The 12,791-nt window shown below is 38.2% G+C and overlaps 1 protein-coding gene across 6 annotated transcripts in view; it reads left to right on the top strand.

Moving 5' to 3' along the window:
- Window positions 1-12,791, top strand: part of USP22 (ubiquitin specific peptidase 22) — a 112,472-nt gene that overhangs the window by 80,618 nt on the left and 19,063 nt on the right. For all 6 annotated transcript variants that reach the window (XM_075058803.1, XM_075058802.1, XM_075058806.1 and 3 more), the window contains 2 exons: window positions 3,890-4,059; window positions 10,948-11,095. In XM_075058803.1, coding sequence (XP_074914904.1) covers window positions 3,890-4,059; window positions 10,948-11,095 — 318 coding nt within the window. The remainder of the gene's footprint in view (window positions 1-3,889; window positions 4,060-10,947; window positions 11,096-12,791) is intronic.

The raw sequence follows: 12,791 nt of genomic DNA, 5'->3' as shown, positions 1-12,791 counted from the left end.
ATCTGAATTATTTCCTCATTGTCTCACAAAGTTGCATTATATAGTGACCTATGTTCTTGTTTCCAGAACCTTCATTCAAATAAATCACAAGGTTTCTGTGTGGTAATATTTGTTCAGACTGGTTTGTCTGCTGTCTTTCCTATCCCAGCACAAAGCCTAGGTTTAGAGACAAACAGAACCTCTTCCAGAAGAGCAAGATAGGCACCTGGTTGGTTTTTCCGTATTTTGTATTCATGTGTGGTCCTCTCATTTCCCTGCTTCCCCACCTTTAATAGCTGTACAGTTGCATTTCACAGAGAAGTGGAATTTCCTTATCTTGTTTTGGTTTTTTCATCTCGCCTGCGTGGGTGGACTTGCAGAACCAGTGTTCTAGATCTCCCTGCATCACAACAAGCGTTGTTGCCCAGTATTGCAGATCTATTACTTTGAGCATTTGAAAAACCAAAACCCGTTACTGGAAGAAGATTGAAGAACTGAAGCTGACAAAGGTAAGCCAGCTGCTTAGAACCTAGTTTTGAGACCAAATGTAAAAAGAATTTCCCAGATGGGTTTACCTGTGCTCAAGGCATTGCAGAAGTAGATTTCTTGCTGCTTTGCTTACACCCTGCCAGTCCAGCATGTGACAGAATTAGAATGGTGGTCGTATACCATGCATGATGATTAAAGGGTATTTTCTTTTTTATGATTATACTGTACCTGACAATTTTGTCTTGACGACAACAACATTAATTTATTCCAATATTTACATTTACATCAGCAAGGTTCAGAAGTAAACAAGTATTTTTCTCCTAACTACACTTACCACAAGAGCACACATCTGTGTATAGAATATATTAAGAATCTTGGTGGTTGCTCTTACTCATTTCAGAAACCATTCATAAGAAACAGAAATAAAGATAACACTATGAGGCACAGCAGAAGTCTGCAAAGTACCACAGCTTTATTACTAGAGGTTGGATCCTGTTGGCAATCCTTAGACAGTTAGCCCACTCCTCTGTACAAATACTGTGCACTGAATAGATGCTAGTGGAGACAACTGTTGATGCTAGCAAAAGTGGACTGCTGTATTTGAGGTTTTGGCACATTATTTTTCTGTTAATTTATGACCCACATGTTGCAATGCTGACTGTTCCAGTTAAACATTGCCAGGCATTGTTAGTGGGGAGGGAATAGGTGTGGCAGACACAAGCCTTTTACATTCTTAATATTTTATTGACCAGAATGCTGTATAGGCTTTAATTTTTAGCTGTTTTTCTTTCCAACAAAACTATTCCCCACCCCTCACCCCCCTAAAAGTTAAGCATAAGAGGATGTGTTGTTCTGAGTTCTGTCAGCTCTTTAGTTTTATGTACATCAAATTTTGATGTTTTCCAAGATGCTGCAGTTAGTTACGCAGTACCTGAGCTGGAGTTCAGTGCATCATACCCATTTCATTTCAAATGTCAGTTTAAGAGACAGTATAGCAGCTGCAGTCATTGCTCCCTGAAGGATAAGAATGATGTATGCTCCTTTATGTTTTTCCCTTTTCAGCCAAGTAAGTTCTCATGTTTTGCTACATTCACCATTTTCTGATTTTTATTAGTTTGGAGTATTCACGTTTCAGCTTTGTCTGTTTTGCAGGTTACTTTATCTTGGGTCATTCAAGTGAAGTCATAGTGTATGAAGCACTCCATTTAGACCCATGAAAAACTGACACCAAAAGACCAAGCAAGTAGAGTAAACCAAGAGAGCCTTCCAAGTTTGATGCCTGTAACTAGTCTTCTGGTGGCAACTTTGAGGAAGATTTGATTCTTGTGGTCACAGGGAAAGAAGGTCCAGCCACAGGCATGTAATAAATGATGCTTAATAAATGATTCCAAAAAGCTGCCTTTATGTGTTTGCTTTTACTTGTGATTGCTCAATTAGATATCGAAAAGAAAAGCGATAGGATGAGTCTCCAGATGTACTACCGGTTTTCCGCTAGTCTTCTGCACTGTGCAGGCTGACTGAATTCTGGTGCTAACCAGAGCGACTGAGTTTTCCGGGGAGAAATAGGGAGAGACTCTCCTGCTTCTCAAAACACCCTGGTGCATCTCGGGCATGTCCAGAGAGCCATACAGGCTTCTATTTGCACAGTCTGTGATTTAAATAAAACCAGTAAGTTTAAAATGGAAAACACAGGGGAGAGGTAGGCAAGAGGTACTGACCAAACATTTCTCAACTTGCACAGCATGAACACCTTTTTGTTGTGACATTGTTTGCAGAGACATGTAGTCTGGGGATTGAAATAGGATTGTGTACAACGTTGAAGCATCACACCGTATTTCAAGCTGCTACAACAAATTAACTATTTAACACTTTGCTAATGTTGTGCATACACTTGTTGCCTCCCAGCATGAAAATAAAGCAAATAATTGCAGCAAGCTTTCTGCCCAGTAGAAGTTACTGTAATACAATGAGAAACTTTGTCCCACACTTTGAGTAAACAGAAGCAACAGGAAGCTGTTGGAAGGAGGGCAGTGTTGAATTAGATACAGGAAAAAAAATTTAAGAGGGCTCTGTGTCCATCGCCGACAGCTCACTATGCAGTTCAAGCTGATGTAGTGCCGTTTCTCTCTGGTAACGTAGCAACTGGACCACACCTCCTCCTGCTGAAAGATGCTAAAGAGCCCTTTGAGCACTATCTGGTGTACTGCAAGGGAACTGCACCATTTTTAATTACCATGGCATTGCCAGCTGATACTTTTTTTTTTTCCCATGGAATGGCAAGGAAATTCTTCGTTCTGTCAAGTAATCCTGTTTTTCCATTCATTGTTTGTGTAGTAATCCCATTATATTGCAGAAGAGGACTATGTTAATTTTAAATTAATACCAGAATTGTATCCATCAGTGCATTTTATCTTGCTTTAAAGTAAGTTTTTGATTAAAAATAAGCATTCTTGTCCACCTGATGCTCTTCTCATTTAGCACTCCTGTATGGTGGTATTATGTTAACATTTTGGAAGAATACTCAAGGATTTGAGCATGTTTTTCTTCTCGCTTAGACTTTGCAAATGACTGAAAAGCTTTCCCCACTCCTAACCTCTCTTCTGTTGTGCAACAAAAGAGCTTTCCTTTAAGCATCTTGGTTTCCAAGCACAAGAAATCGTCTCTGGGCATTACTGAACGTTTGACTTAAGGTGTGATGAATCCTCTTATGCCAAGTTCAATTTTTTTTTTTTATGTATACTGTAGATTAATGTTTAACTTAGCTAAAACAACTGTGCAACTAGTATTGTTCGGAGTTCCTCTTTTAAGGTGGTTTTGTTCGGATCTTGGGTTTTATGCAAAAAAAGGATATGCTAAGTCTGCATTGGATGTCACAGCCTGACTTTGTTTTGTCAAGGCTGTTTCCTTTGCTGCCTGTCTTAGAAAGATGATTGTTGCATTATAACAGTACAAAATCCTTATTCTGGCTTCGTGACCTGCATGAGGGAAAGCCTTTTAAACTATCTGAAAACTTACTTATTGATTTATTTAAATGTGTTGGTTTCTTACTGTAGTGACATACCAGTTGTTGTCATTGCACTTTGGTATCAGCTTGGGGAGGGGGCATGTTTTGGTGACATATGGCAAAGCAGCCATTGCAAAATAATGCTATTGGTATTGCTGTACTTTGAGGTTTCCTTTTTTTTTTCCCCCTGAGAATTTAAAATACAAATCCTAGCATAGTTCAGCAAGCTTGTGGCAGCTTGTGACTTAAGTACATCGAAACCAATAGCCTACCTAAAACAACATAAAACTGTGTACTTGAAGCTGTGCATATACAGTAAATCTGTGGCAATATTGTGAAAACTATATAAAAATGCAAATATACCATTTTGTTAACTTGATAATGCTTATGCATCCCCTCCCCCTTCTGTCTTTATAGGTCTACGAGGGCTAATCAATCTTGGGAACACATGTTTTATGAACTGTATTGTCCAGGCACTTACCCACACTCCACTGCTGCGAGATTTCTTCCTCTCCGACAGGCACAAATGTGAAATGCAAAGCCCCAGCTCATGTCTGGTCTGTGAAATGTCTACGCTTTTTCAGGAGGTGAGTGCTGTTTGCCACAACAGCATCGCCTTTCCACAGGTGCTGGCTGTTCCTTACCCCAAAAGGGATTGTGTTCTATTTGCAAATATAAAGGGAATGTAAATTATGTTTCCTCTCAAGGTGTGGCAAAACAGAGCAGTAAAGATTGGGTGAGACCCTACTGTCAAAAATACCCAACTGCTGAAGAGGGAACTATTGGCCTTTTAAGTCCTATTCATAAGTCACCCTTGTTTAGGCAAAGCTGGTATTGGAAATAATTACAGTGCTGCCTGCTCTTCTGAGACTGATCTGCAAATCTTTAGTCTTAAAGCTGAATGTGTACTTTAATTAAAGGTGCAAGTTGTAACTGGAAAATATGTCACAGGCTCTTTGGGTGATAATGGGAGTGAGAGTGAAGTAATAGTATATAGCCTGTGGTTTAAGGCACTGGATTATGTAGGTCTGTATAAATATTTTAAAGATCTTGGTTCAATGCTTTCTAACAGGTAGAAACATCTTCACTATCATCTCTTAGGTGGAAACCCATTAATGGCCCAGAGGATGTAGAAAAGTGAATGTGTTGGTACAGTTTTTACCTTCCATGTATGAGCTACTGTTCTTTCCCTTTCTCACTCAGGTGACTGGCTTTGTAATGTGTCTTTCTCTGTAGGTCTAGTCTGTGCTGTATGAGACAGGCACCGTCTTTTCCTTAATAAATAGTCAAAGAGCGTTATTAACTACCTTAGTTGCGCATCAGCAATGTAAGGACTATGGCTAGGCATGGGCTTCTAGTTTTAAGATGAGTCTTTAAAAACAAACAAATCCAGCTCTGTGCCTTTCCCTGTGATAGATCTGCTTTCTTGATAAGTAAAAAAAAAAAAACACAACAAAACAAAAAAAAACCACCAAAAAAAAAAACACCAAACAACCCCCCCCAAAAAAGCTATAGTACCTGCTGTCACAGAGCATTTAAGATAGCTGGAGGTGTTTATACGCAGAGCATGTCTTTTGTGTAGATGCTGTTATGGAAGTTCATTCAAACTGAGACTAACCTAAAATAGCTTTACCTTTATCTCATGATTTTCAATTTGGTTTTACTTCTGTGCCTTTTTCACCAGAGATGAGTCTTTTTGGTCATTGCAGGTAAATTAAACATATATGGAAGGTAAAGTCCCCCATTCCAGTACAAAGTTGTTTTCTGCTCATACTTGACACTCATGTGAATTTGCAACCTTTCATGCTGCTGATCAGTCCTTAGTTGTATGTTATACTTCTTATTTTTTTGATTTATTTTTCAATTATTTCTATGTCTGTCAGGAAAGGAGGTAAAAACAAAAGGCAGGCATACCAATAGGTAGCAGCTGCAGGATTATTGAAACCAGATGTGCAGTTAAATGGGGAAATACCACTCTGCCTAGATAAAAAAAAATCAGCCATGGTATAGAAATGCCAGCTTCTGTACACTGTTAATATAGAAACCTATTTGCTTATTTAAAAAAAAGGTACTATTATAATCTTGATATCCTTTCATCAATTTGTGGTATAAAGTCTCATTCTGATGAGTATCACCACATTCTGTTTACACACATGCATTTTTAAAAAAATCCCTTGGGAAAGGGGAAATGAGTATTACATTACAGATTGAGGGGCTGGAGGAAAGATCAAGACTGTCTAGGTAATGCTTTTTATTTCCATTTTTGTATGTGGAGCCCTGTTGATAGCCTAGGATGCCTTTTGCTAGACTATATACAAGCATGTAACAAAGAACAGGCTGTTATCCAAAATGGGGCTTAAATGCAGCATACACATTAGTTTCAATTGTAATCAAGTTTAATTTCACACCTAACTTTGGGAATCTCGGCCTTCATTTTCCCCAATCAAAATTCAAAAATGAGGGTATGTGAATGAGAGAAGAGCCATATCTGTGATATCAGACTGCGAAGGTAGCAGTACAGTAGTCTCTGTCCTTATTTCACATTGAAATACTGCAGCTATGTGCTGTGGGAGGACAACAAAAAGTGACTCAACCACCTTGGAAGTAAAACTAGCACTTAGTCCTCCACAAGCAAAACTGTAGTGTCTGTAACCAACTCATATATATTTTAACTTGCAAGCAGTAAATCCCATGTTATGTTTATAGCTTTGTCAGCACTCATTGTAAAATTCTGTTTCCCAATGAGTTTTAATTTCTGTACATTCAGAATTTAAACAAAAATCTTGCATTTTTGGAGCAGACTGGTTATCTTTCATGTCCCACCTATATGCAGTGGTTATGATGAAGATTCCTACACTGTCTTTGCAGAGATGAGGTCTGGATGAAGGAAAGCTAACCAGTGGAGACTTCAGTGCTATGGTTAAGAATTCCTTTGTAATTGAATTACTGGGGAAACTGGTTCAGGTTCTGTCTTGTTTTTACGTAGCTTTCTCACCGGGATTAACTGATGTAGTTATCCCAAGGCATTTTACCCAGTGACAAACGATCAGGGCAAGGGTTAACTTCATCTCACCACCACCCTTCTTTTCTGAAGGTGTGATCTTAGGCAAATGGAATGCCAGGGGATCTGGTGAATGCATGCCAGTAAGAACTCTCCAGGAGAAAAAGAGACTGTTTTGAACATTAAATGAAACTTACTATACATAAATAAGCAAGTTTTGCTATTTTGCTGCTTAAACAGAAAACACTTGTCCCTTTTTTTAAGACCATTTAGTTATATAGGTTGTGTGGTTTCTCTGTGATAAATAGGAAGTTACAAAGTTCTTCCACCTTGAAGTAGGTTGGTGGTGAGTAATGAGTATCAGATTGTTCTCAGAATTGAGATTTTTTTTTCCTGGTAGCTTTTCTTGCAAATATGCCAAGCATTGATCTCTGTTTGTTTTAAGAATATCTGACTGCATCCATTAACATTCTCATTTGTGCTACTTGAAACCTATTTCTCAATAGAATGATGACATGAATTACACTGCATAAGAAAAGGAATGAAAAGGATATGGGAATAACAGATAGTGGTGAAACTGGATGGAGGGAAGATAGAACACACAGAATCCGTTCATTGAGCCTTTTGGCTGAAAGGGTTTGTGCGCTACTTTTTACCTACTGGTATTTGTGTTTTAGTTTTGCTTCACCAATGAAAATTAATTTCAGGATGGTCTGCACCCTAAGGTTTATCTAAATCCTTTACAGAATGACCATTCAGGATGGTAGGATTAGCGGATCTGTATCTCGGTGTACTCTGTGACTGGAATAGCAAGAATACCTGGGAATATAGCAGAATGCAGTGCATCCACTCAGAGATGTAAAGAACAAAGCCTTCTTTATTCCCATCATTACTCATCCTCATGAGCCTATCAAAGTGCACAGCACAACTACGTGGAGAGTTGAAAAGTGAGGACAAAAAGGAAAAACAACAAGATGATTTATGGCTTTGATATCTTAAGATGGTACACTGTTGAAATGGCTTATGTATAAAATAAGTTACAACAAAGGTACAAGGGAGAAAAAGTAGTTAAGGCTCTTTACATAGACAGAGGCCTTGCATTTTGTCATGGAAAATACAGAGTTTGTGCTGAGTTTACTAAATCTTTTCTCTGAAATAAGTTTAGAACATACAGAGTGCGTGCAAGCAAAATGTTTTTTCTGATTCCTTGAACCATTGCTCATTGTTGGGAAACCTCCAGTAGGTGTTCTTTTATTCTGAAAGGCGCATGTATTACCCACTCCCTTTATCCATGTAAATTTTCAGAACGTTTAAAGTCTTAATTGAGAACCAATTTCTAAGAGGAGGTTTTAGCTTCTCAAATTGGACTGGAGCCTGGTACAGGATTTATGCCTATAAATTCTTGATTACAAAGCTCGGAGACTGGTTTGTTGGTAGGTATGCGCAGGATAGATCAAATGCATCTGTTTGTTCACATAATTGGGAAACTTCCATGCATGTGTTTTTGGCAGGAGGAGAGGGAAGTACAGATGTGTGTGGTGGTGTTTTGGGGTTGTGTGTGTCTTGGTGTGTTGTTGAGGTTTGTTTTTTTTGTTTGTTTGTTTTTTAAACTGACTGGTATCTGTATATTTTTGGTAACAATAATGCAAAATACAAAGACTAGAATCCTCTAAATCCCCTATAGATTCTTCCTTTTAGAATCCAAGAGCAAGTGTGTTAAATGTAAAAAAAGAAAGTTACTGTTACTTGGGTTGAGTGCAAGAATGGCGGCTTTGAATCCTGGTTGGGGGAGGTGTCTTCCTCACCCCACCCCCAACAGCAATTAAACAGTGTATTACCAGGCATTTTCAAATTACTTGAACTAGTTCTCTCCAATATAAACAACTGATACTGCTGAATTGAAAACAAATTTAAACAAAAAATGTTTTAAATTATGTTTGGAAGAATTGTGCCATTGAAGTGCATTAGAGGTGACTTGCAAATACATCATTATTTATATTTGCTCATGTTAATGAAAATATTTGTATAATAGTGATTAAATAAGACTTTACATGGACTTTCTTCCTTCTTGTGGATTGGAACAGCTCTGATAGGCTGCTCTTCACAGCAACAAGGAAATGACAGAGATGGGATGGATGTTTTGTACATTCCAGTTAAAATACGCTACTGAATGTGCTCGGATTCTCTTGTTTCATTTTTGATTTACTAGAATAGTGAAGCTTTCACCCACTTCCATGTATATGCAACAGCATTCTTACTAGGTGTGTTTCTAGTTTCTGTGTGATAATAGCTAATAATTTGATAAAGCTTCTTGTTAGATTCTTCTAATGAAGCACTAGAGAACGTAAAATCTGCTGGCAGGTCTAGTGTCTGCAGTGGAGTAATTATGGAGAGTGCTGTTGGTTAAAATGACCGGAGAGCTCTGGGACTAATTGTAAGGAGTGACAGAACAGAGAAGTTTTATTGCTACAGTTCCCTGAATTATGTCGAGCAGCAGCTGCGTCAGCAGCTTTCAATTACCATACTACTGCTCCAGTCCCTTGGTGTCATTCTTGTTGGCATCAGAGTTAACTATTGATCTTTTTATTTATAGAAGCATTTTGTGTTGTTTGGCTGCAGAGATATATCTTCTTGTTTTGAAAAAGCAGAGCTTGCAATAAAGAAATTTCTTTGCAAGGAAATACACTAAAACCATTTAGAAAACATACAAAAATGAGGACTAGGTGAGAAAATTGTACTACCTTTTGCCTACCTGTCCCTTAAAAATACAGTATGTTTCATCTAGGCGGGTTTGTAGCACAATGCCCTCATATAAAATGCTGAGGGACTGGGGAGGGAGAAACTTAGGTCTGAGGAAGGAAGCCTGCTTTTCCAGTGAGACTGGGAAATTATATACTGCTGGGGTTTTAAATCTTATTTTTGTTCTATGTATTTGCTGCTTACTGTCTTCTGTTTGGGAAGAGTAACTGAAAATAAACTGCCATTGATTTGATAGGATCTTGGCAAAACATAATTGTGGTGTTGCAGGCACCCTTCACTGGCAAATACCTTTTCTAAACGTTGGGGAAGGCAGAATGACTTACAAATTTTCACTTATTAAAATAAAATGTTACTCTTAAATACAACCTGAAGGCCAACTGAATAAATTTTTCTGGGCCTTTTCTGGCTCCCTGCAGGGATACCACAAGCATCCCTGCTTTGCTTTTGGAACTGGTATAATGGTGCAGGGGTTCTTGAGCAGATACAGAAGTCGGCTTGCTCAAGACGGGACTGTTAGCTTTAGTCTCAGATTCTGGATGCCAGAATTGGCAGCAGCAGAAGTGAGGAACCAGGAAGAGGAAAGTAGAAGAGTTGCAGCAATAGGACTTGGATGGAAATGGAGAGGGTAGAGGAAGGAGCTGAACCTTGACCCAGGGAAACAGAGACCCTTAGTATGGGGGGTTTTGGCATGTTGTGTTTTTCAGTGGGACCTTATGTATTTAAAAAAAAAAAAAGCATGAATTTCTGTAGCCAGTTATCTGTCCTCCTTTTCTGTGCTGATGTACCTTCCCAGCTGTGTGTCACCCCTCAGCAGTGGTGTTTCACATCACGGTTTTGCTGACTGAATAATTTGTCTGTGCACACTCTAATATGCTTCTAGCAAAATCACCTGGGGCAATTTCAGTCACTACTGTAGCCAGCTCATCAGATTTTGACTGAAGCAGATGCAGGAGCTGGTCCAGGACCAGGTCTCTGGGCAGTGACACCCTGCAGGAGTGGTAATGGGCAGCTGACTTTGGGGATAGACGAATGAATTGGTACCTTCAGCCTCTGCAAACAGCTGTACTTGACAAAGTTGTTTCTAAGGCTTTGTGCTGCTATAGCTGTACAGTGAAAGGCCAAGACTGGCATGAGGCTGCTATCCTGCTTGTAAAGTTTTCCATAAGATAGGACTGTGCACAGCCATTGGATGCAGAGAGTTGCCATGGCTTGAGTCAGGGGCTGGCTGACAGTTGGCATCTAATATTCTCATCTTCAGTGTTTGTCCTGATTTTGGGGGGCATGTAATTTGGGAATGAAATTGCTGATCTCTTGCAAATGTAGGGTTGTTTCTTTTGTTTTCTTTTTTCTTTTTTTCTTTTTTTTTTTTCTTTTTTTCCCCAGGCTACTTTACTAAAAGTCAATGGTATCAGTAAGGAATTTTGAGTGTTATTTGTGTCCACCTTCCCTCCCGTGCCTGCTTGCTGCTTTTTTTTTTTTTTTGCCAATCCATCAGAAAATGATGGAATTTCAAGGGAGAAAACTGAGGTGCTGAGTTCCGAGATCACTTCTTCAGTAGTCTGATAAAAAGCTCTCTCTGTATTTCATTAAGGCCATCAGAATTAAATGGTTTAAATTTATTTGACTAATTGCACTCATTTAAGTTTTTAATAATTAAATGCACTGAGGCTGTGTAACTTGTTAACAGTTATGTCCTTTTCTTTGCTTTGAGCAGTTTTACTCTGGGCACCGATCTCCTCACATTCCATATAGGTTATTGCACCTGGTATGGACTCATGCACGGCATTTAGCAGGGTACGAGCAACAAGATGCACACGAGTTCCTCATTGCTGCATTAGATGTGCTACACAGACACTGCAAAGGTAAGGCTTGTACTGAGTCTTCAATCAACACGGAATATTGGATCTAAAGGAGGTAGAACAATCTCTTCTTAAATCAAGTGTACTGTCTTACAGTACAGCAGTCTTAGCAAATTCCTTTAAAAATGTTTGGTAGACTTAAAGGAAAAGATTTATAAATAAATAAACCACTCCCACTGTCAAAAGTTACCTAGAGTTAGAAGCAGACGAGGCTGTACATTGGTTTGAATCACCATCATGTTCTTCTCTTATTGGTTGTGAGTCACTGTCTTTTCTTTTAAATTGCCATTTTAATTCTATTTATACTTGAGGTAGTTAGAACTTGTACTCAGTGTGTCATGGAACTGATGAAAATAACATAGGGGAGGCTGTGGCTGTTCTGCTTAAATATTATCCTGCTGTATTTATGATGCCAAATTGCTTACAGAAATGTGAATAAGAAAAAAGAGCAGTTTTGATATCTTGTTTTATTAGTCTGTATATAAAAATACGTAATTGTACAATACAGTAAAATATTCAGTGACATGCTTTTTAGGGATGAAGTATCTAAGTTTTGAATTGATTTGTTAATGTCATCTGAAATTACATATTTCATGTTAGTTAGCTGTACTATATCTGAACTGAAAATTTCCTAATCTGCCAATGTTTGATCTAGCTTGATTCACTTGCTTAAGCACAGGAATTTTTGTTATTCTTGTAAGGGAAAAATAGTAGGGTTGATACTAGCAAAACAAACAAAAAAATCCTTAGTCACTAAAAATAAGCTTTAAAGCACTCAACTTTCCTCTAATGCCCTTAGAAGAAGCGCTTAGAGGTTAGGTGTTTGGCTTCTCAGAGGACTATCAAAGGGAAGGAAGGCTGCTACTGCTTCTATGAAACATTTTGAAGTCTTGCTTTTATCTTTGAGATACTCTTACATGGTAGCAGATGTGCTTGTTCAGATTCATAATAGGTGTCCTCCAAAAAAGTCTTCTCCAAAAAAGAGTACTTGTAAGGACAGGAATACATAGAATAGTTCTTTTGTAATTTATTAATATCTGTCATTTGACAATCACTAACTGAAATTCAATAGGCCTAATGGAACTGGTGTTGAAGTACTGTAAGGAACAGAGTCTACCCAAATACTGACCTATCACTTCTTAACACTGAATAAACTCAGGTGCAAACAAATACTTCTTGGTTCCTGTAAAGTTTCTGAACCATTGATCTAACAAATCTTGAAGCTTTTTCATCATCTTTGATATAAAATGATCTTTGTATTTCTTCTATACTTCCTGATTAGTACATGAAGAAATAGTATTTTCTTCTCAGAATTGTAAAGAAAAAACTTGCAACAATAAAGGTCCCTGTGCTCTTTTCAAACTGATAAAGAATCTGAAAAGACTTTTTTTTTTTTTTTTTTTTTTATTAAGCATGGTTTGGCTTTAAATGAAGAATCTCTGAGGTATCTTCTGGAATTACCAACAAAATCAGGCTTTCTCAACAGTTTCTTTACTCTGGGTTCTGTTTGGCCCCTCCATCCCGAACAAAAACAAAACTGTGATCTGTCCTAAAACTCTGAAAAATTTATATGTTGGACATTCCTTGTTGGAAAGAGTGTGTGCAGGTGTATGAAAACTTGTTGGATATCACAGATGTGTTGAAAACACTGATATCTGAGTTGGTATCAAGTTTCATAATGGTTTCATCCAGCTTGAAT

The sequence above is a fragment of the Buteo buteo genome, chromosome 27, assembly GCF_964188355.1.
Source record: "Buteo buteo chromosome 27, bButBut1.hap1.1, whole genome shotgun sequence".
Lineage (NCBI taxonomy): Eukaryota > Metazoa > Chordata > Aves > Accipitriformes > Accipitridae > Buteo > Buteo buteo.
The sequence above is the reverse complement of the archived record's forward strand: the minus strand, read 5'-3'. Positions and strand labels throughout refer to the sequence as shown.